At 34.5% G+C, this 25231-nt stretch overlaps 1 protein-coding gene across 1 annotated transcript; it reads right to left on the bottom strand.

Moving 5' to 3' along the window:
* Positions 1-1496: 1496 nt before the first annotated feature.
* Positions 1497-24976, bottom strand: LOC123884208 (CCR4-NOT transcription complex subunit 1). The gene is made up of 51 exons (XM_045933256.1): positions 24727-24976; positions 23794-24091; positions 23377-23608; positions 22690-23026; positions 22457-22570; positions 22224-22352; positions 21960-22151; positions 21674-21868; positions 21285-21422; positions 19653-19775; positions 19311-19564; positions 18483-18586; positions 17812-17906; positions 17495-17734; positions 16762-16950; positions 16558-16639; positions 16369-16436; positions 15990-16135; positions 15202-15310; positions 14970-15116; positions 14836-14883; positions 14622-14750; positions 14297-14533; positions 14078-14209; positions 13885-13970; positions 13705-13810; positions 12889-12984; positions 12658-12810; positions 10900-11073; positions 10603-10805; positions 10388-10520; positions 10180-10305; positions 9389-9433; positions 9131-9208; positions 8787-8903; positions 8051-8177; positions 7869-7969; positions 7670-7795; positions 7490-7558; positions 5501-5647; positions 5280-5411; positions 5173-5199; positions 4928-5074; positions 4039-4100; positions 3676-3829; positions 3397-3588; positions 3205-3309; positions 2841-2972; positions 2298-2543; positions 2055-2156; positions 1497-1952 (listed from the first exon to the last, which is right to left on the bottom strand). The coding sequence occupies exons 1-51, from the start codon at positions 24847-24849 to the stop codon at positions 1818-1820; spliced, it is 7182 nt and encodes a 2393-aa protein (XP_045789212.1). The 5' UTR covers positions 24850-24976; the 3' UTR covers positions 1497-1817.
* Between the last annotated feature and the right edge of the window lie 255 nt (positions 24977-25231).

A 25231-nucleotide genomic window follows, 5' to 3' on the forward strand; every position in this document is an offset into this window, starting at 1 on the left:
TTTGCCAGAATCTCCTCTTCCTCCTCCTCCCTCACATGCAACTGCCTATATTGTAGACAATGCCACTGACTTCTCCACTCCAAGAAACCAGGTACTACTAGTTCATATTCGACACTCTTTTTTGCTGACAATTAGTTTTTCAAGAAGTTACTAGTACTTTCTTTTCTTGGTTCTTGAAAATGTATGAAGAATGTTTGTGATATCACTAAGGTTTATGATTCTTGCAATTAGTATTACAAATATTGCATTAATACTAATAAAATTTCCCACTAATTGATTGTTTGGTTTGTGATATCATTAAATTTAACATTAACATGATAAATGAATGTTGAAATATCAGAGATTTAGCATAGCCTATAATGAAAACAACAACTGCTCCAATTGCTTCTCTGAAATTGATGAATGGTTGGAACATGCCAATAAGTTCTGCAAATCCTTCAATCATCACACTGACGATCGTTTTACAGGTTAGTTAGTTAGTTTGTTTACATGACTTAATATATAACATGATCCATGTCAATGTGCATATTGTATGGTGGTAACCGATGATTTTGTGTTTGATCAGAAACAAGGGGTAATGGAAGTCCAGATCATGAACAAGACACGAGAATGTCAGCAGTATCCAAAAACTACCTAGCAGCTCAAGAGCATCAACTTTACAACATAATATTACCCTCTGTCAGAGAACAAAGTCCTGTTCCGCAAAATATTACTTCCTGCATAAACAGATATGGAGGAGGAGAAGGAAGCGGCTACCAACAGACAAAACTCATAGGCAGGCCAAAACCTTATGATGAATTCTTAAATGAAACCAGAAAGAAAAAACTGGAAGCTGATAAAGATGCCCGTAACAAGGCCAAGCATCTTCAACTTACGCAAAGGTCACACTCAAACCATCAAATAAAAGCGTTGATATATATGTTTCTATGTCCTTGACTATGATTGAGACATTAACAAGACAGATTTTGATGATAAAAATCTTTTGATAGGTTGAGAAAGAAAGAAGAAGCTATAAATGATTGGGAATTGCAGCAAACGATGAAAGCCATGGATCACATGGATAAAATACAGGCATGTAACTTTATCATTTACATGCATGCGTCACAACGTAGCTTTCCAAAAATAGGTTATTCATGTAATGATCACAAACATGAAGATGATTTTAACCATCTTTCTTTATCATAAACCATTCTGTTATTGTAGAATGAGCTTGAAAGAAAACAAGTAATGGCTTCCGTGAAGACTCAAAAGAAAATATTCTCAGTGAGGGATAAGGCAGAGAAGCAAAAGCTGAAGTTGAGGCAATCAACAATGAAAAAGTTTCAACAACTTCAAATTCATGAGACTCACTCCCCTCCAGATTCTTCATGGGACTCTCGATTACATTTTTGTTAGATACATTAGTCAATAGAAGAATATTCCATTTTTAAAATAGACTAAGAAAAATATTTGTTCATTGTATTGTAGCATGGAAAATGGTCTATTAGAGTTTAATGTATTGTAGCGTATTGTAGCACTGAATCTCTCCATGCTACAATGAAATATGATAACTCCATGATGTGTTGATGTAAGAAAAATTACAACCTTAACCCTTAGTTCAAGTATTAATAAGAGGGCATTTATGGTCTGGAGAAGCTTGCAAATAGTTACAAGTTCATAAAATAGAGAACTTCGCAGAAAATATATCATTTACAATGTGTAATATATAGTGTATATTGGATCTTTGACAAAGTTCGTAAAAATCCCCGTCTAAAATGGTTAGTTATGAGATAGCTAGCCTAAACAAAAATAACAAGACTGAAAGACTTTGAGGACAATCAAACCCAACCCGAGACCATACTCTCATCAACTGGTTTTGGACCTCCACAAGATCTTGAGACTGATTCAAAAAGTTTTTCAATCTCTGGTGCGCATCTTATGAAAGACCGGTTCCAGAAATTATACCTTAGATTCTGGCGATGACAAAGAAAACAAAAGTGAGATTCTGTTAATTGCAAGCAACTAATAAGAGAAATTATTTAAATAAGCTACTAATAAGAGAAGTTATTAAATACCTTGATCAACTCGATGAAAGTAATGAGAAGGCCCCAGGGATGTGGTCGGTTTACAATAAGGCGTTCTAGCAAGACTCGTGTAATTTGTTCTTGGATAATTTCCTGTCATGTCAAGACACAAGGTGTTAATACATTTCCCATAACTTCTAAACAAATAAATCTCTTCAATTGGTTCATGCCAGATGATATATTCAATATAAATGGAAATAGAATTTCATTGCAAAATTCAAAGTTTATGTGAACCTGGTTTAATTCCGCAAACAAATAAAGGATGACGAAGGAAAAGTAATGTGTGTGAGTATTGGGATAACGTAGTTGGTTAGCAACAGCATTTAGGAAAAGGTAGCGTCCTTCAGTGTCCAAGTCAACGATTAGTGCCTTGAAAATCTCCAAAGAAGCATTTGTAGAAGAATTTGTAGCAGAATATAGATTGAGTGCATTTGTTACTGATTGTGCATGTTGATTTCGTACCTCGATATCCAGAATTGCCTGAAAATTAATAACCCAATCAATGTACATTTTAAAATAAAAACTCCATGTCACGGAATGTTCACATCATTGTGACTAAAGATTATGTAAATAAACAAGTATAAGAGAATAAAATTATCAATATGCACATGACAAGACAGTGAATGACATATGCATTTTGTATTTTGTGTTTCATAATCAACATGCTTTGAACAAAAAGTTAATATTGAAACTCCGATCTAAAAGTTCAATCTCAGCGGAGAACACATGTGATCATTGACTGGTTTGAAATATATATAAGTTTCATATTTACTGCACCTGCATTCCAACATACAGTACAAGGGAGTTGATCAATGGCACATTGTAATGAGTGCCGGCAGAGGCAACTTCATTGGGTGAGAGGAGTAGCTTTTCTTTTAATTCAGACAAAAATGGAGTACCCTGTTCCGTCTGCAGAAAGTTTGATTGAATAATTATAATAAATAAAAATAAAAGAATATAGGAATAAATTTTAAACTACAAAAATTATGTGCATTTGTGCAGCCTACTCAAAGAAAAAAATAGATATGAGATATCAGTAAAGGAATAAAGAAATAAATGTTCGCAAACAGTCGAATATTACAGAAATTTAATTTGTAATTTTGTAAATCAATCACAAATTCACAGGCCAATTTAAAGGGACCTTAAGGTATTCGTCTATGTCAGCCTTCATCTGCTTTGCTTTCAGTGCTGCATCAACCTCAGAAAGAATGCGAGGGGATTGAGTTATTTCTTGAAGCAAATCAATCTGCATACAAAAACACAAGTTGATGAAGCAATGCCAATTTATTGTTCCTTAACCTCGCAAATTCCAATAGATATGGGATTCCAAGACCTTTAAATTTGGAGTTGAAGGATCTGGCAGTCTCATACTACGTGGAAATGCACTTAGGATGATATTTCGCATCTGAATGCAACTTGGAGGGATGACATCACAGAAGGTAAAGTGATAGTCACATAGGAACTCTGGGAAATCATGAAGTAGCACCAAAAGCACCCTAAGTGTGCCTTTATAGAGAACACGGACCTAATTATAACAAAAACAAATGTGTGTAAGTAAGAACAATGGGGCATGAGACCGAATTGAGAGCAAAGAATTGATTAAGAGACAAACCGGGTCTCCTAGTTCGGCATGCCTCAAAAAAGGCTCCATAAATTGGAACAGATCTACAAGCAACTTTTGGATATGCTGCCAACCTTTTTGACCATTACCAGTCAGCATTTTAGGCATAAAGCTCCTATGACTAACCAACTCCAGCCATGCAAAACTGAGGAAAAATTAAACGAGTATAAAAAACAAAAATACATGTGAGCAAATGATTTTATTCTTAATAAATTCAGCCATATCAACATTTCCAAACCAAAAACACAAATAGTTTAAAAGCATAGATACAAATATCGTTCAATGCTAAACTTATCATCATTAAACTACAAATCAGCCAATTATCAGCCATAACTACACAAATCTAAATCTAACCTGAATCCAGGAACTTTGAGTGGCTGTAGAGCATGAAATGTATTGGCAAAAGCAGTCAAAATCTGCAATAAATGTAGTAATTAGTATTAGTCACATACATACGACTGTTGTAGAATGAGATTTGATTCCCTTGTTTGAAAACCCCTGTTTCACTCAACAGTATTGTCTAATAGCATTTCATCATGATCAAAAAGACTCAAACTTTCTCTTCCTTCAAACCCTAGCCTAGTCTTATAAAATCCTTCAAATTTATCAGAATATGAAAATAATTTCATATTACAATTCCATAAACTGCAAAATTTGGATAGAAAATCAAAACAAAGGCTTTTAGATAGCAAAGAACATGGCAGGACTTGATTGGAACGATTAAAAAAGTTAGAGGACAATTTGAGCAAAAAATAATGGAAGTTGAAGGACCAAACAAGCAATCGCATGTATATAATGACATTTTTAAAATCACAATTCCAGATTCAAAGCAGAATTGGTTTAACATTACTATGAGTTGTGAAATTAACAAGGGATTCACCACTATTATTATCCTTTAAATATCTTCAAAAATTCATCTCAACATATTTTTGTACCGGAAATCTGAACTTCGAATTTGGATTATAAAACTTGCTGGGTTGAAAATTTAATACAAATTTAATATATGCAAGATTGTAATCAATGTTATTAGTTACTTCATGACATGAGACCTATGTTCACATAGCTTTTTCAATAAATTTCAGTTTTATAACAAAAGGCAAATGCCAAAGTCAACAGCAAGAACAAAATTATGACATTCTAAAATAGAAACTAATGGAGAAATGGTTTTAGCCTAATCTTTGGATCCAGAATGAAAAAAGGCTCAAGTTATATGTAATGAAGGATAAATGAAAGTAACAAACACCTGGAGATTTGCCCCATCAGTAACAGGTTCAAGTGAGCCAAGATCCAAAAGCCAATTGATGAACAATCTAAAAAATGGTCTTGGATTAAAAGAGACCTTCTTCTCCTCTGCATCCTTTACAATGAACCTGACAGCAACTGCCAGAATCTGCCAGAAAGCAATATACAAATTTAGACCACCATAACAGTATTAAAAGAGCCTGAGAGGGATATAGACAGCATTTGATGCTTTAGATCATTACATACCTTGGGGAGAAGAACTTTGCTTGATCCCTGTCCCAAAAACCCACCAAACTGTTAGTAAGATAACTACTCAAAAGAAGAGAAAGGAAAAGAAGTGTACAGTTGACAACCTTCAAGATTGAAAAGACAAGTTTTGCATAAGTATCAATTGCAAGAAATGACATTGTCGGCATCTGTTGAGGGGATTGCAGTGCCCCTGAATTTATCCCCTCAGTGGATAAGCAATGCGAAACCGCAATTTCCTGGAAAGAAGATAAAAAAGGTATTAGTCGAATTGAAAATCCTGGCCAAAAGTATGAAAAAGTAATTTGCATGAAGAAAGAAATGCCACCATCAACAGACTAAAAAAGCGATCTGTCATATCATCCCCCTTAAGCAGCCCACTCTGGTGCAACTGTACGATGAAGTGGGTAGTAGCTGTATCATTGGCACCGGGAAGATCACATATCCTATACCATTCACCAAACAACATGGCAACCTGCAACACATACATAACAAGTAATGATTAAAACTTTCAATTAAGCTGGTACTTTTGCTTCATATAAATCTCCAGTATTGGTATCTATGTAATATCAATTTGAATATATATATATATATATATATATATATATATATATATATAGGGGGTTGCTAATTTACTCCCACCTAAAAACATGTGGGAGTAAGTTAGCAAGCCTACTCCCACTATGTTTTTACAAAAAGCCCACTATTCCCTCTTTAAATAATTAAATATTGTTGGATGGTTAAGTAATTTGGCTTTTAATAATATAAAAAAAAGGAAAAACAAAACTAACTGCTAAACTAACAAACATAAACATAAAAAACTATCAATAAAAGAAGTTACGTTGTGTTTTCAAATTGCACGTTTTTTTTCTTCATTGTATTAGAATGCACTTGGGTGCCTAAATGATGAAACCTACTTCTCTATAACAAATAAAATAAGCATAAGCATTGACATGAGATAAAACCAGTTGTTAGAGCAAGAACAAGATTGAAATTTTCACAAGAACAAGACTTGTTTACTAAACTAGCCAAATTGGGGCAAAATTAGAACTAGTGGTAAATTGTTGACGCAAATGGAGGGAGTGTCGCGACATCCAGTGACATGGGAAGTCAGAACTCCATTTAGAATTAGCAATAAACAAGTCCCATGTTGTTCGGTTTAAAAAATAACTTAAAACTAATTAATTTCCTAAAATTAAGGAAACAAGTTTTTAATATTTTTTATTTCAAAAATAGAAAAATGAAATTTACAAATGTATCCTTTTGTTTATAATTGGTTTGAATAGATGTAATTGATATTTTGGTCAATATATAGTGGGAGTAGGCTTGCTAACTTACTCCCACATGTTTTTAGGTGGGAGTAAATTAGCAACCCCCATATATATATATATATATATATATATATATATATATATATACACACACACAATGGAATGGGACATAAGCACTGAGCTGAATGACATTTATATATACAAAGAAAATGCAGAAGACAATTTACACAGACTAATTTACTAATACTATATTTTATATTTTATTTCCAACAGCTTGTGTTTCCGCTTAAACATAACTTGAGATTGCATTTACGCTAATACAGGGGGAAAAATAGCAAACAATGGGAAAAAACAAATCAAGTAAATATTATATAAAATAAAATCATTCGTAGTATATCGCAAGTATGATCGCATGCAAATATTCCCCATTCTGGGACAGGTTTTTTAAAAATAAATCCTATTTTTAAAATCCCTTGCTGGTTCGGACCAGGTTTAAATGAAACCCAGTTTTAAAAAATTTAAATAAAAACTCAAAAGAAACTCTAGCGTTTCTTCTTAGTCGGCACACTATGTTTACGGAAAAACACAGGCAACATCTTCTACATCCCCTAGGATTGCAATTTTACATTCCGTCAAACTTCTTCCTATGGCGACTGCAACGGGCCAGAGCATTAGAAGGCTTACACTAGAAAGAAAAGGACAGTTGACAAGTAGGGATGAGGGTTGTCATTTACAGAATGGACGAGAGGAAGTTGGGAAAAGAGTAGACGATGATAGATCTAGAAAGAGGGAGACCGAAGAGAAAAAGAAGGGATAGAACTTATGGTGTACGGCCAATAATATGGTGTGGGGTCTTAGTTTTGGGAATTAAGAGATATTCTCCCTAATTTACTTTATGTAATATTCTTGTTGTCATGTCCTTGTTGCAGTCACAGTTTCAGTAGAGATTCTGATATTTAATAAATCAAAGGGGTATTTCATTTTGTGAGTGTTAATTTCTATCAGACAAAATAAAGATTTATCAAATAATTTCCAAGTCAAGATACCTGGTCACGGAATCCAGCAGGATCAGGTTCAGCAGACTCTACCCTGTTTACAACTAGCAGACCAGGAGCCTGTTTTTGAGTAAAACAGGTAAAATATCATGTTTCACGAAAACAAAAAACATAAGTAAAAAAAAAAACCCATGAAACAACAGTGCAGTTGAAATGTTAATCTCATATGACCTTATTATCTCTTAACTGTTTCGCCTTATCCTCCTTTCCAGCATTACTAGCAGATAGAGCAGCAGGATTCTTGATCATCTCAATAAGTTGTTGTAACGATTCAGGGTATCCAGGCTTTATAGCAAGCTGAAAATTAAAATATGGTAAAATATTGAGGTGATGGCAACAAATGAAGCCACTCAATTTTGTAATTACTAACCTTTGCCAAAGCATCAATAAGATTGTGAAGTTCTGAAATAACTTTTGGTTCCTCGATGACCAGGGTTTGAAGAAGAGAGATTGAAAACTCTGTAGCAGCCTCTGTACATTTTAGCCAGTGAAATTGTTAGTTTTAAACGTATAAAAGGGGAAAAACAATAAAAGGTGTTTTCTTTGACATACTATTTCTTCCCCCGTCAATAAGTTTTGCCATATGAACATTGTACTCAGTTAGATTTAGCAGTTCACTGCGGATAAGACCAACAGTAATATCTTTATTATATTTCCTTTCTTCGTCCGAGTAAATTACCTGCAAGGAATATACAATGTGTAAAGAAATTATATAAAAAAAACACTGTTGGAATATATGCCTTATTTTAACTGTATTTTATTTTATTTCTGTAAATTAACTAATTGTTAGCTCCTTGATTAACAACTATGCCTAACATCAGTGTCTCAAAATTTGAGCTTCAATAGCATTAACAGCCAAAAGAAAATATTGTAACTACAATTTCTGAGATTTGGATCGTCTAAAGTGAGTGAAGTATAAAGTGAGAAAATATACCTTTGATTTATTAATTAATGGTTGATATTACTCACTTTACACTCTAAAGTGAATTGCTCACTTTACAAGAGCCGGGTCACAATTTCTGTTATTCATTTTTAAAATTTTACTTGTTGTCTTTAACTGTTAGCATTAGAAGAAACCTAAACCATCAAAACTAGAGAATGAAATTCAATAAATTGTCAGAATATGGAATTTTCATTACAAAAACTACCTATAACTAAGAGGTAAATATATACAGTGATGCCAAAAAATACACTTTAACATATAAAATTTCATGTTTGTCAAAAAAAAAAACATAGAATTTCCGAAATTCTAGTCAATTCATGGCGACTTTTAGTTAACAAAACATACCCAACTAGTAAGCTCCTTGACAGCAAGCTTGCAAACATCACGGATGGCAGTCAGGATTGCAAGATAAGCACCGACATGAACGTTGTTTGAAGCATTGTCATATAAACCCTTGAAAACCTATTTAGATATTAGAGAATTAATAAATGATAAATGGTAATTTTCAAATAGAAAATACTTTAATATACATTCTGTGGTCCTTCAACTGAAAGTGGGATATCAGACATAAGGCACACAATTAAAATACGCACTACGGAAGAACCAAATACTGATTAATGGATAATATATCTCGTATTGCACATTCAGTATAATTCATGAATCACAGAACTTGGTAGAAGAAAGCACACCTTTTGAGCCACAGCTAAAGCTGCCTCATCTCGACTAACACATTTGAGTATGATCTCAGGTACCTCAGAAATGACTCCCTAAACATAAGTAGAACAAAAACAGATATTAAAACCAGGGGAAAAGACCTATCTATATGGAAAAAGAAACTACCCATGCAGAAAAAAGAAAATTTATAGCAGTGACATATATACATAATCACATATTAGCTTAAAAAGAATGAATAATTAAGGAAGTACCAAAAGTGAAGCAAAACATACCTGTATTTCTGCTTCTCTTGAATCATTGTTAACCAAAGCTTCCAACTGACAATGGGACACAGGCTGTTAATAAACATCTATAACAAACTCGATATGAAAATAGGCAGGCAAAAGAAATAATCAACAAGTCATGGCATAACAAGTGGTCCTGTTTCAAATATTATTTTATAACAATTTTGCATTAAAAAATGTATGATTTGCTTCAAGGTCCTACTAGAAGATGTCCTGTAAGCCTCCACATGGATACATAACAACTTTATCCCCATTGTCAAAAACGGACCACAAAAAAATACAGAACAAAAATCGAAAAACAAATCTCAATCAACCTAAGCTGCACATTCTTTTAAATTTGAAAACTTAATCAAATTATAAAAGAAATCAAACGTCCAAAAATGGCAAATGCAGCTAGGAGTCGTGAACAAAGGATTATGTTCTATATTTCTAGAACCACAACTGTCAATTCCCCAATAATTTTAAAAGCCTAGCCTGCTAGCACAGCTCTTCCCTCACACAGCAACAAACATTATGTTATGAAGATTTTCAAATTGGTATTCAGGGCAATGTACTATGATAAAGTATACATGGCATCTACAAGAAACTTAACAGACCCAAACTACCAAAAGCACAGTCGGAAAAAATGAACCATGCCACAAAATGGAGTACAACTCTGAACAATTATTCGAATCCATGTGTACAGTTATATGGAGATAAAATATATTAGCTATAGTAAACTCCTAAAATAGGACATAAAGAAACAAATATCGCAAATAGCTATAAAGATCAGCAACAACCTTCTGTGCAACAATTTGGTATTTATCCAGAGCATCCCTTGTAGTGAGAGATGGTTCCAAGAAACTACTTCCAATGCGATCCACGGCACCTGATGAAACCAGTGGCTGTGAAGAAGCTCCAGGTTCCTTACAATAATATAGAAGCAGATTTAGACAACAATTTGGATACATTATATATGCAGTTATGATGTTTATATAAAATTCTCACTTTCACAGCATCTGAAGAATCCACCGTGTGCAACTCAGGGGTGGAAGCTGTTGAAGGAAATGAGGCAACAGAGTCGTTCTCCCTACTATGCTGAGAAGCATTTCCAGCTGATCTAATGTGAATTGACGAAGCACTGGAATATTAAATGCAGATTGTAAGTAAAATTAGACTAGTAGAATCTAAATACATCACCAAGCTGAACAAAAACTGGGCACCTATAATGTGGAGTAAAATTTGATTCTGGCATATCATCTATCGGTCGAGAGACCCCCTCATATCCTGTGTTTAGAGAGTAACTAGGGTTTATCTGTCCCGATGCAGGAGCACTGGTGCCCGTGAGACCACTATTAGCAGATTGAACAGCAGTTGAATGTGAGCTCTGGCTAGACTGGTTTTGCCAAGGAAGCCGAACAAAGTCCTAATATAAATAATGAAAAGCAGTTGAAATATGTAGTGTTCTTCAAGGCTCTAAATCTCATCAAACATTTCAACAAATAAGCAGAATTGAATACCTCATAGACACGCTGCTGTGACAGTGACAGCTGACCAGGTTTGGGGCGAAGGGGCTCTGGAACACCACCCATCGAACCTTGTGGATACAAGTTTGTATCAAAAAATGTAGAACCCATATGCTTCTTTCTCAATGAAAGTTGTTGACTAATCTCTGTATCGATGGTGTTTATTGCCTACAAAAAAAAAGTGTGCAGTGTCGAAGTCAACAAGCAGGTAAACACACAAAGACGTGTGAAATTCCTAGAAAGGATTGCAATTAACCTATGTTTCAATGTTGTCAAACTCTGGATCCTACCAAGATCAAAGGGTACAGAAAGAGCGTAAATCGTAAGATCCCACCAAATAGACAAAATTCTAGAAATGGCTAAAAAAAAAATAACCTTATAATTATCCCAAAAAAAAAAACATAATTTTTATTTGATTAAATCATAAAGTTGAGAGTTTGACCTAAACATAAATTATAGTAATTTTTTATTTTTTATTATTCGCTCACACCACTGAATAATTATTGCAAAGATGAAAAGTTCCCAAGTTGGGAAGTAATTTCCAAATTCTATTCCAGAAAAAAAAAAATCGCAATTAAAACCCACGATCAGTTTGGGAAGTAATGATTTTCTTTTGAAAGCACAAGGTTTGAAAACCCATTTAATTTCAATTTCCTAAGATGGAAAGCACCCGAGTCCCAAAAAATGTGTAGTCTTTGCAATAAAAAAACGGGTCCCAGATTCATTTATGAGTTGAAGTGCAATTAAGAACGTGCAGCCTTTGCAATGACAATGGGTCAGCCAGGTCGGGTCCTTGGCAGACCAGACCACAACGTTGCGAGTAGAGGTGGGAATAGGCTAGGCCGAGCTAGGCTTTGCCAAGCCTGAGCCTGGCCTGTCAAAAAATCGAAGGTCTGAGCCTGGCCTGTGGCCTATCATAGGCTTAAATTCTAGGCCTGAGCCTGGCCTTTTGAAAGTCTGATGTGGCCTGTTAGCCTGTTTAAAAGCCTATTTCATATGAACATATTTAAATAAATAATTATATTTATTTTGAAATATACTTATGAACTAATAAAATAATGTTCCATTTGATATTTTAGAGAATTTGACTATATATGTCATCATATTTCAATTCTAGTTTATAATAATACATTTATATATGTTAAAAACTAATGTAGATTAATAAACTTAAATTACTTAAAAAGTTAATAGATTTATAATTTAATCAAAGTATAAATTTTAATATATAAATAATAATCGTAATAAAAATATTATTCATGTTAACTTAAATAGGCCGGTCTAGTAGGCCTCAAAGGCTTTTTTAATGGCCTGCGGCCTGACCTTTTTAGCTAAATAGGCTTATAAAAAAGCATTGGCCTGCTCTATTTAAAGAAATAGGCTGGCCTGGCCTGAGCCTATGTAGGCTAGGCCTTAAGGCCATGTAGGCCGGCCTAGCCTGTTCCCACCTCTAGTTGCGAGGAAGAGCACTGCAACCACGCTTTCAAGATCTTCCTCAGCGATCCCACCGCTCCCACGTATCTTCCGATCTTTGAACTGGACTGGGTATAACGCGCGCTTAACAACCATGCTATCTTTACCATAGACACTAGTATTAACCAATTATTAATGGACACATCACCTTAATCATGGTCCAAATATCTCTAAATTAAATGTTATATTAGAGGCAATATGCCAATATAAGCTCAATTTTCCTTACTAGCATCACTGCACAAATAATTATAACTACAGGAAAAGCCATCAAGAAGAGCTAACCTTTTCAGTAGCTGCATGTTCAATGACTGCACAACCAAGATCTAGATTATCGTTGGTCACAAGCTGCACAGCGTGATCCAAAATGTCATTTGCAATACTTAAACTCTGAAGTGAAGCCTTCAGTTGACTTGATATTGATGCGCGTAAAGGTTCCTGGAAGAAATAGATTAAACATTTAGAAGATAATTAAAGCCAATAAAATAGATCATTGGTCATATTTCAGTGTATTACTTTGCATGTCACATGAGCCAAACTCCCAGCCAGACTAGCAACCATCAAGTGTGCCGCATTTTTAATACGTTTCTCCTCTGATTCCATAGCATAATCCTGCAAATGTATACGTAAATAAAAACAACAAAGATCAAATTGAGTACAAGCTATTTCTGATTGGGACTACCACTTAGAACTTGAAACAAGACTACAACAGCTGTTTCTATATGCCATGTAATCGACGGCAATGATGCATTAAGTAATTGTTTAACTTGCCACTAATTCCACCTCACTCACCAAATGTCTATAAAAAGAAAGCTATTACCATAATTAGAAAAGATATAATTTACAAATTACAAAGCAGTGAAGAGTGACGATCCAGCTCCTCTAAAGCAAGTAGTTCACTATTTTTGAGTTTAAAGTAATAACAACCTTTGATCAATGAATCAATACTCCCTCCGTTCCTTTTTAAGTGTCGCAGTTTGACCAAGTGCACAATTCACATAATCTACTTTGACCATAATTTTTATTAATATATAAAAACCAATGTTAGCATATAAGATATTGTTCAATTTGTCTCGACAAATATTTTCAAAATATAAACGTTTCATATTTTTCTATTATAGATAATTAAATATATTGATTATCAAAGTTGTGCATTGCCATGTATGCAGTGGCCACAAGTGACACTTGAAAAGGAACGGTGGGAGTAGTTATTATTTGAGGCACTTCATAGAAATTCATGAGTTTGTTGAAATAATAACCCTTGATTTTCCCACTTTACAATCTGCTCCCTTTACAGAGCCAAATCTGAGAAGGTTTCACAGAAATGCCAACCTTTAAAACAAGTTCCTTTGTTGTCTGGGTTGCTATGGAAACGCTACGCTTCACAATACTGTTCACTATATCTTTGATGGCTCTGTCCATTGCAATGGGTACCGCTCTGTAATAGAAATATAACATTAGCCCGCCACATACATGCAGAAAAACCAGAAGAATATAGCAAGCACACCATACCGTTGAAAATGAAGCTGTAACCCCAAATGATTGAGCTTTGGATTTATAACAACATGAGTTCCAATACTTTGAATCTGCGTTGGGAGCTATAAACATAAAGAATCATCAATTATGCTTTTAACAATTTGAGTATACATGGTCGTCAATATTAAGCTTTTACGTAAAAAAACAAAAAACAGGTTTCAATATTAACCTGGAATGGTGCTGGGGTAGTATTTGCTTGCAACAGTCCTTGAGCAGAAGGTAGTTGATCAGACAAACCCAGGGGTGGTATATTGTCATCATCCATCAATGTTCCCGTGGAAATATGATGTGAGCCAGCATACTATCCACCCAAGAAACATTCAGAAAAACAATTTATAAATTAACAAAAACAGTCGTCAAAACTCCAGGTGAAATAAGGAAAACAAACCTGAGACATCAAATGTGGATGAGCCCCAGTATTGGATGGATTGGTGACTTCAAGCGGTAGCTCAACTTGATTCACTGGAGGAACAAGGGGGGGCGGCTTCTCAATCATTTGTGATTGAGATGCCCCAACATCTTTATTAGAGAAATCAGGATTTCCTTCAATTTCTCTTTTACGATCCTTAAGGAGAGAAGTCGGTGTGACATCCTTCATATCTACACCAAGATTTTTGTATAAAACCTGTATAACACAAGGATTTGAACAAATAGGTAAAGGAGGAATGTGACTATGACAACAGCACATTAAGAACGAAATAATAGATAGTGACCTCTATGTCAAACTTGAGGTTCATTTTCAAGTTTGGCATTGAATAAATCTCAGCAAGCAATCCTAAAATGCCCATGGTCCAAGGATTAGGGGGTTGATATGCAAGACTGTTTTGGCATGGTTCAAGGACCTACAGCATGAAATTGAACCATAAATTTAGGACAAAATTAAATATAATAAACCCAATAGATTATTATCACATTAAAGAATTCTACCTTTGAAGTAAATGGAATAACAGCAATCATCAGCCCCTTCTCATATGCCTACAACATGGAATACACCTTGATAAGTATACTATATAAATTGAAATGCTGTTGCATCCTTACATATATTCAATTTGGGGTATTACCTCTATAATCAAAGATTTTGGATCTATTTCACGGGCCCTCAAAACCTGATTCCGTCCAATTGTCAACTTTCCGAGCCAGCTCCCAAGATTTTTAAGCAAAGAGCGCTCTTCTGAACTTGACTTTATAAGTTCTGATCCTAAAAGCACCTGAAGAGTAGATACACCATGTATTATTTCAAACTTTTTGCACATATTCACTTCAATCGCGGGTAACAGTAACAAGGTTCAATACCTTGCAATTTTCATATGTTGCCTGGACAATCTCTTTGTTCAAAGCCTTTGAATTAACTTTATCGAGGAATTTCAGGTACATGTCATGGAAATTTGGCTCAATGCTAGCTCTACGAAAAAGAATCAATTTGTATAAGAGACAGTAAATAAAACATAAATCAGCAAATACGATAAAAAGAAAAAGAAAAGGACATTGTATGCATGCACAAAAGCCATGTAAAATACTCCTAATTCCATGTGTCGGCTGAATCAGCAGATCAGTTATTGATCATCAGTTCGGTTAATTTGGTAGGTAAAATTGACTAAATCCTAAATATTTACAAATTCAACATAATTCATAGAACAAACATACAAGTGAGTTTTTTATTCCCAGATCAGACACTGATACTCCAGTACAGTGTCACATAATAAAACTTGTGCAGAACCAAATTACGGAATTTCTAAAATATTTGTTAAATCATTAGTCAATCATTAGCTTTCTTGAAGAACTTCATCCCTATGAAACCCCCCAACTATACTTATTACCAGCAAATTACAACCCCATGTACAAGTTTACATGAAAAAACCTTTTCTTGAAGAACTTAATCTCTATGAAACCCCAACTATACTTATTACCAGCATATTACACCCCCATGTACAAGTTTACATGAATAAAACTTTTTTTTGAGAACTTTATCTCTATGAAATCCCAACTATACTTATTACCAGCACATTACACCCCCATGTATAAGTTTACATGAATAAAACTTTTTCAAGCAATTACATGATCCAATTACAAAGTATGCATACCTTTTCATAACCATATACTGTGCAAACCATGGATAGTACTGCTCTTTCAGAATTTCAGTGAGCTCTTTTGCTTTGGCTTCAAAATTACTAGACGAGATATTATTAATTATGAATGATATTTTGTCCTGGACCTCTGACCCTGGAGCCTATTAATTGCAAAGAAAAAGGATAGCATGAATGCAAATAGAATATAAGCTAGTTACATTTATACAACCAATTAAACTGACATAAGCAGAGGATGAAACCCACAATGATACTACTACACTCTTCACAAGAACAAAATAAAAATGGTTCATGATCTTAAAGTACTGAACATAATTATAAATAAAACTCAAAAAAACGGCCAATCTGATCAATTTCTTGTAAATAGCTAGAGCACCTCTATAGGAGTTTCTCTTTTCTCTGCAGCAGCGACCAAAGTCTCAATATTCAAGGCAGATCCAAACCCTACATCAATTGACAGATCAAAGAAATACAGCATAAAGTTAGAAAATAAAGCAGAAAGAAACACTAATGCTTAGGCCCTTAAGTAATCAACGGGAATTGTTCACAGGTAACAGAAATATACTGGTAGAAGTAGTTCCACGAGGCGGACGGACAAAACCAGGAGAAGAAGATAACATTGACGAGGCACTGACTGTGCCTGGTATCTGCAACAGTAGCACAAAAATAAAGTCCATTAAAATAATAATACCAAAAAGACAGATAAATAGAGAAAGGGGACACAACACCATTCACATCATGCTCTAGAAATATGATGTAAGTATGGTACCCTATTGGGACTAGAAGTATCAGCTGGTGTAATCACTGGAGATTGCCCTAGAGAAGCTAATGGTGGTCTCGTATCAGTAGATGAACCAACAGGGGGCTTGTGACGATCATCCAAAGGATTTTCACGTCTCTGTTGAAGCTGCGGTGACAAATGCTGCTGTCCGGGTTGTATCATGCTAGAGCCACTGAGCTGTTATAGGGACAGTGCATATAACAAAATCATTATATCAAAACAGAAACATGATTGAAACGACAAGAATAAAACATGGTGTGCATTTCTGATTTTTCTCAAATTGCTTGTTTATATAAATTTGATGTTTTGTAGGAGATACTATATTCCCCCCTATTTGTACTTTTCCTTTTTATTTCTACTATAATTTCTACTCTTTCAAAAAAAATATCCACGCTGCTAATTGTCAAATGTCAACTAAATCCACATAACCCTCGTACAACCAGAAGTAAAATCATACTATGACATAGGAAAGTTCAGAATAAAACAATTAGGTTTAGAACAACCAACTTTATGCAATTGTATGGATGTATGGGTACATGTTAATACAACTATAAATAGATGGTCATCGAGAAAAGACTAGAAATAAAACTATAATTGCCTGGTCCATGATTAACTGCGCTGACCTACCTCAAATAAAAACCAAATTCCTAAATCTGAGACATAGCTATAACAAAATGACAGGAGCTACAAACAAAAGGCAGGAGAAGGGTTTTAATTTTACCTCTGCATGAGCTAATGCAGTCTGTGCAGAACTATGGTTACTGATAACAGAAGTGTGGCTTGTCCCATCTACATCTGTATGACCAGAGGATATTCTAGCAAGAGCCTGTTCGATGAAAGCAACTATTTCGGAATGTGTACTGCGCAAATGGGAAATTTGCAAAATGTGATTGCAATACTGGGGCCACTCAATAAGACGATCCACAAATTGCTCTAGTGCCAAACTTCCAAACATAAACATCTGTAAGATATGAAGGCAAAGTCAAGCAGACATAAAATGGAATTTAAAAGGAATCCACTCTACAAAACAACACAAACTTTAGAATCTGCAGGCTTGCGCAATGCATCAAGAACATATCGAAGCGCTATTCCGAGAGAGAGATGTGTCACAAGATGATACTTGATCGCAGAACCTGATACATAAAAAAAATCACTGTAACTGTAATAAAAATAATACATAACCATATAGTTCCAAATTTGTGCAAAGTGAAATGTCAACAAAAGTAACCAGTGTGCACACTCAAAAACACCATATTAAAGTTTAATAAATGTACACCAGAATGAAATCAAGAAATCTTAATGTATATGCCCAGAATACAAGAATTTTTAAATATAAGCATTACAAGTTTACAATTAGTTCAGATCTCAACAATTTTAAACAAGAAAATCCATTATCACTAACAAAAGAATTTTCTTAGAGAAACTATTTAATGGGCACCATCTCATGCTCACTTTTGTCAGCAAACACAATTTACCAGAACACATTAATTTCAAACCAAGCTAAAAGAGAACCCATCTCAAATTCAAATTCAGTAATTCTTTCCCGGCCTCAACACCAACTATTAATATGTTGTGGCTCAACAATATTTTCCATATAATATGCAACTCACTACCCCAGATCTAATGTTGTCTGGTAGAAACCCAGTATAGTCGATAAATAATATTGAGTTATAAATTTCATCATTTACAGTACCAAAAGAAAAACTTACCGAAGACAACTCCAGCAATTTTGAGTTGCATTTCTGGATACCTTGGATAAAACTTATACTCATCGAACAAGTTTGCAATCATGCATTCAAAAATCAAGTTCTCCCTGTTAAATCAGACAAACATTGCCAGGATATTAATATTTAGCTAAAGATTGAATATAGTTTTTCAGATCATACACTGAACAACATAGACACGAGATAATCATTACTCGCACATTTACACGGGTATAATTTCTTGCAAACTTTCCTTTGAACATAACTAGACATACATAAAAAAAAGAACTCGTGTATAGTAATAAATAACTTTATTATTCTTGTTATGAACAACAGACAGGTTCATAACTCAGAACAATGTAGTAGGTTGAAATCTTGCAGTTTTGCTTCTTGAATTTATGATCTCCAAGAGGTTTAGAACTGCGTTGTTTTTATGAATGATTTCTGGTAATTTATAAAAGTAGAAAGTTCTACACAGTATCTAAAGTTGTAGACATGAGATGACAGGATAGAGGCTGCCATTGAGAGAATTTTTCAAACGAGGGACATGATAATTTACATCTGAATCTGACCTTGAAAATTGAAACCTTGTCATTTCTTTTACTAATGGCAATTGAAGGTTTAAGATTATTATTACAGATAGAGTGAGCTAAGATAACCTTGATAAAACATGTTTAATCCCCAAAAAGTTTTTTTACAAAATAAAAGTAAGGTTTCTATACCAAAAAAAAAAAATCGCAAAACACCTGGATTAGTCAGCTAACATAAATGCAACACTAGGATATTGCTTACAGTACCACATAGGTCAACTGCAAAAAATTTAAAAGACATCACCTCTTCACAGAAGATTCCTTGAATCGGATTAGCCTTTGCACCACATTAGGGACAGGTATCTTATCATGAAACATATCTTGGAAGATATTGTTTGCATCAGTTTCAACATCTTTCGGAAATCCATTAGAAGCAGATGAATCAGTAGTCCCGCTATTTTGAAGACTTGGATTGGAATCTATAATAGATATATGCAACTTCTCCAGCTCCTCAGAAACTTGTCCAGAGGTAACCAGGTCAGTATGAGATTTGAGAACCTGTAATTTGACAAAGTCAGATCCCAAATAAAAGGGAAAATTAGATGAGACCAGCAAAGGAATAAAAACTGATTCTTTCAAGTAGAACCTTCAAGAACGTAGCAGTTGTCTCAGTAAAGAGGTTCAGAACGCCACCAGACTGATGAAACGATTGGCCAGATAGATTTTGTGATCCGCCAGCTTGGACTTCCTTCAAGAACTTCAGGCACTCCTGCAACGTAATCCTATATACATTATCCACAACTCTGCTGCAATATATTCTGAAGAGTACTACTCGGGACTTAGTTATAAGCCAAAAAATTATTGAATTTGTTTGACTCAAATAAAAGGAAATGTCAACTAAGCTTTATCTATATTCACATTTAATGTCATTATTTCAAGACTATCCTTAAATCAATTCTTAGAGCATCCACAATGGCGAGTGCTTCACCTATTTATCACCAAGCTAAATAGGCAGTCGCAATGTGAAGGGAGGCTATGAAAGCACCCTCTCTCTCTTTACTTTTTGTGCGCTCCACTTAATGAACTGTATTAAAATAAATGCAATTTATAGAAATATAATGATATAAAATTATTTGGCGACCCATTTTGTAAAAAAAAATTAGGTGCAGGGTTGGAGTTGGAGAGATTGTCTGCTTATTAAGTGGTGACATTAAAAAAAAAATATAAAATGACTGTTAGGTACATGCTGGTTCCATTTAAGCACCAAAAATGGGGGGCTCTATTGAGAATACTATAAATGTTGTGAGGAGACGACCATTATAATTAGGGGTAGGTTAGTAAATCCATTTCCTTTTTAACATAAAATCAAGAAAATTAAATGCACTTAGCTATGACCCTTCAGAGCATCTCCAATAAGAGTTTTCAAGAGAGTTTCATAGACTAATGGTACGGTACCTTATTTTTTTTATCATTGGAGTTCCATGACGTGGCACATAGGGTATCAAAATTGATGATACCGGTACCTTAAATAAGGTACCGTATCATCAATTTAATGTTATTATTAACTTCCATATATATCAAAATATTACCGTTGACGTTCAATGACCAAATTTTCTTTTTCTTTTTTTACTATTGGAAGGTTTTATTTCTTTGTTGCCTCATTTCATAAGTTTTCATTCAATTTCGTTTCTTCAAAGGAGAGCACATATTCGTGAAAAAACAAATGATCGACAACCCCAAGCAGATATCGTGGAACACATTTGGGAGCGTTTCAGACAAAAAAATAATCAAAATTAATTATTATATTTTTTATTATATAATTCCCGTCATATTTATGCATTTTCACCATTTTTATTTATTGTCATGTATTTCTCATTATATTTTTTTTACTAATTCTCATTATATTTAATTATTAATTTATTCATCTACGTATTTATTAAATTAAATAATTTTTATTTTATTTAGACAAAATAAAAAATAAATATAGAAGGGACCACTTGTTATCAATGTATGATACTCAAAAAGTGGTATCACCATTGAAGCATAATATGTATGAGTTGCATAAATATTACATTGCATTGTAGGGACCACTTGTTAGTAATGTATGATACCCAAAGTTGTATCACCATTGAAAATGCTCTAATATGTGTAAAAGTGTTTTTTTTTTTGTTTTTACTACAGAGGGAGTATAACTTAGATGCACAATATGAAAAGACTGCCTTAATTTGTACTGCTGGTGTCTTGATAAATCAGAAATCTATGGGGGTAGCAAAATTACCTCAAAGAAGGCCTCTTTGTACGTAGTTAAGTTGTTACTCAACCACTTCTCAAGGTCAAGAATTTCTTTTCTTGAAGCAACAGCTGCTAGCCTTATACTATAATAAGAGGGAATAATTTCCACCACTTGTGATAGAATCTGTAAAATGAACAGTTAAAAAATAAAACAACAATAACAAAGTCAATAAATCAGCATCCAAGAAGACAAGTTTACAGCAAAGGTAACTAACTGGCTGAGAGTAAGAATTATTCATTTTAACATAATTTAGGTGTCAAGAAGAAAAATCATGACAGCCAACTCTTTTTTTTTTTGGTTTTCATCATGACAGCCAACTCCATCAAATACGAAAATGAACCAGATGAAAAGTTCACACTTTATATGAGAACCACCTTAAGCTCTTGGCAAATGTCCACAATTCTCATAATGCTGTCTACATCATGGTTTTGAGAATCCATAAAGCCTCGCAGGACCAGATTGGGATTTATGTGCCAAAGGTGTAGAATCATTCCACTGCCGACATCACTTTTTACTATCATGGGAAAAACAATCAGAGATACTTCTCGCTGGAAGAGGTTGTAAGTAGTCTGCAAGAACAAATGCAAACTTCATAACAAGAAAAGACATGAAAAAAGGGACACTATGCAAGAGAAAGAATACAAATCTATAAATTTGTACATTAACATGCGCAATCCCAAGAAGCAATATTTCTGGACAATGTTTAAGGGCATAATCAAGAATTGACCAAACAACATTGGCATGACCCATCTCAGCTAGCTGGCAGAGGACATCCAAAAGGTCAATACACAGCCATGCATGATTTGCATGTCCATTTTGAAGCTTGTGTCCATTAATCGCATCAACATATGCCTGCATAGGAATTTATAGTCAAAATTTGGAGTTGTGTGCAAGAAACAACAGATGTGCAGAATATACTCATACCAGTTTCCTCGCAGAGTGTGCAAATGTAAACACTTCTGGTGGTGCAGACACAGCATATTTAAGGAAAGAGAGCTGACCCTCGGTGTTCTTCCAGACAGACCCACATACGGCGTGGAGCGGAAATGGTTCCTGCAAGGTGCAATTTCAAACATTCGGCATTTCATGTCAAAGAGGTAGAATGTTAAGCAGTTAAGCACCAGGAAAACCATATCTAGAATTTTCTAATATATTACCTTACAGGCATGTTTATAAACAGACATGAGAAAAGAAAATGCTTCTTCGCTGGGAAGGTAAAATCCTTCATGATCAAGATTTTCAATAACCCGAACCCAATTGGTTTGTGGTGCCTGTATGAGATATTACAAAGCATGGGAAAAAGAAAGTGTTCACTTCATTTATTCCAATTCCAATAACTGAAATAAAACTTTGCAACAAATGGCCACGTTTAAAATTTAAGACAACTCACAATATTCTTGACCGTATCTATCAAAACATCAATATTCCAAGAGTTCAGCAGTGGCAACTCGGACAGGTTGTTGTATCCAAGGGCCGCACCGAAAGTTAAAAATGTGCTCTGGTTATCCTCCAGCCCAGCATGGGTGTGTGCAATAGCACCAAGTAGTTTAGAGAGCATATTATCAGTTAAAGGTAAGAAGAGTGACAATACTTCTTTGCACTGTGAGACATCAACTGTGCATCCATAGCCTAGTTCCTTCACAATATCTCCCATGTTCATTTCCTTTTGAATGTCAGCCAAAATAGCATCAAAATCATTTTCTTCACACTCATTGAACTCCATGTTCCTGTAAAAAAAGGGAAAGCTATTGAGCAGACATGCCATTAATATATCAAACGGCAACAGCAGATGCAGCAACTAAGTAATCTAATCTAATGCTTCAATTAATATGAAAACATACAATAATATTCAAAAGTGGTTAGGATACTAGGTTTAATTCACCTGCAATTTAAATTTAATTAACAATTCAGAGGCTTCACCTTAACCAATTATTTCATTTGTTAGCATAGGGTTACGAAATAGTTGACTGAATGACTAGTGGAGTGGTAGACTTAAAAATCATGCATGGATTAACCCGGTCTTTGACCCCAATTGTCTTCTACACAGGCACACAACAAGGATAACTAAATAACTTACCACCGTAAAAAATCAGCTCCATGCATCTCATCAGGTAGCAATGGGGTCAAAACAAAAGGCGGTGTGTCCTTGAACTGCACCAGCGATAATATCTGCATGAAGGAATCTACGTGCTCAGAAAGACCCTCAGACTGCTTGAGGAACATGATAACACTGTGAATTCGCTCATGGCAACTCAAAGAACCAGGATTCGCACACAATTCTTCAATCTGAGCCATGCAAAAATTCTTGCCTACAAAGCAGTGATAATTTAGGTCAAATATATAATAGTAGCACTGTCGGAAAAATTGACAAATTTAAGAATATGAAAATGGACATAGAACTAAAATTGCAAGATATCAACATTTTTTTGTCAAGAAAACAGATGTAGGAATAACATTTAGCAAAAATTGATGCAGAAATTGACTTCATACTTACCACATAGCCTGGCATCGGGATTTTCAGAATCAGATAAAGCAAGACTGATGGCAATTTTTTCCAATAAAGACAACTGTAATCCATTACAAAAGTTTTCTAAAAAACTTTCATTAATTTCTACATTCTTCATTGACTCAGAAAACACTGTGCTGAAGTTTGGTTTGTCCAAGAGGTACTTAACGACTGCCACAATAATTGGCTCATGTTGCATATCATTTCTATCTCTTCTGACATAATTAAAGTGATCCAAGCAAGTTTGAAGCAGCAAAATGCATCCAGCCGTTCCAAACTCAGCGAACTGTCAATGTCAATAACCAACCCAGTCAGATCAAGGGTAATTTACAGGGATGCAAACGACACAAATATATAAACAAAATGAAAGATAAACACTATGGCTATGGTATAATATAATATAGCATAGCATGTAGAACATGCAGAAAAAACAATAACTAACAAATAACTTCATATAAAATGGGAAAATATACACTATGGTAAAACGAATCACATTAACAAGTAACAACCACAAAGAAGGAACTTTAATTGCTAAAAAAAACCCACCTGGAACATCATATATTTTCAGAGTATATTTAACTGTAACACACCCAAAAATCAGAGACAATATTTAACAATATCTCTAACGAAAAAACAGCATAACCTTTGCAGCATCATGTCCCAAACGACAAAAAATTATTGATTTTCTTTGTAACTCAATATCACAAAATTAAAGCATAAAACAAACGAATACACTATATCTCGCACAAGCATTGTGAACTTAAAAATAATATATATATATTTGACAACGACCCAGTAATGAATTAACCTAAAAATCGCATTTTTATGAAAGGCCACGTTAAAAAGGAAAAAATTTAGCGATCAACAATAGAAAAAAGAAATCGAGAAGAAATAGGGTATAGTGTTTGAGGATGAAAAGACCTGAGAGAGTTGGTGGAAAACGGAGTCAAAGTTGAGTTGGTTGAAAGAGTTGAGAAGGAAACGTATCTGATTGGAAGCTGAGGAGGAAAAGATGGCCATAGTTCGCGAAGAACCGAGAGTCATCAGAAGAAGCGCGATCGTAAAGGGGAAATCGGTAGTGAGAGAGAAAGCATAAATCGAATGAGATTGAGACCAGAGAGAAAGACAGATTTTATATTATATTATATTATATTGTGCAATGTTATGTTATGCTACCTTTCTGTTGGTTAAGCCTTTTTATTTTATTTTTTGGGTATGCAGGCTTGGGCCTTTTTCAGTTGGGTATTGGGTATGTATTAGGGTTTTTTTATTTACTTTTACCACCCTATCGATTACTCGCGTGTCCTATGAATTTCCCATTTTACCCTTCCGCTCCTTAAGTAGCCTGCGTGTAAAAAATGACATCTGTTGCTTAAGTAGCGGACGTTATAAAAATCTTGGTAGGGTGTTTTCAACTCAACAAAAT

The sequence above is a fragment of the Trifolium pratense genome, linkage group LG5, assembly GCF_020283565.1.
Source record: "Trifolium pratense cultivar HEN17-A07 linkage group LG5, ARS_RC_1.1, whole genome shotgun sequence".
NCBI lineage: Eukaryota > Viridiplantae > Streptophyta > Magnoliopsida > Fabales > Fabaceae > Trifolium > Trifolium pratense.

What these genes read in the sequence shown, in the direction of transcription:
- LOC123884208 (XM_045933256.1), bottom strand. Translation starts at nt 24,849, where the DNA reads ATGACTCTCGGTTCTTCGCGAACTATGGCCATCTTTTCCTCCTCAGCT. An exon ending in AAAGAGAAACTCCTATAGAG is followed by an intron (nt 16,136 to 16,368) that starts GTGCTCTAGCTA and finishes TGCAATTAATAG; the next exon opens with GCTCCAGGGTCAGAGGTCCA. An exon ending in AACATGCAGCTACTGAAAAG is followed by an intron (nt 11,074 to 12,657) that starts GTTAGCTCTTCT and finishes TTTTTTTTGTAG; the next exon opens with GCAATAAACACCATCGATAC.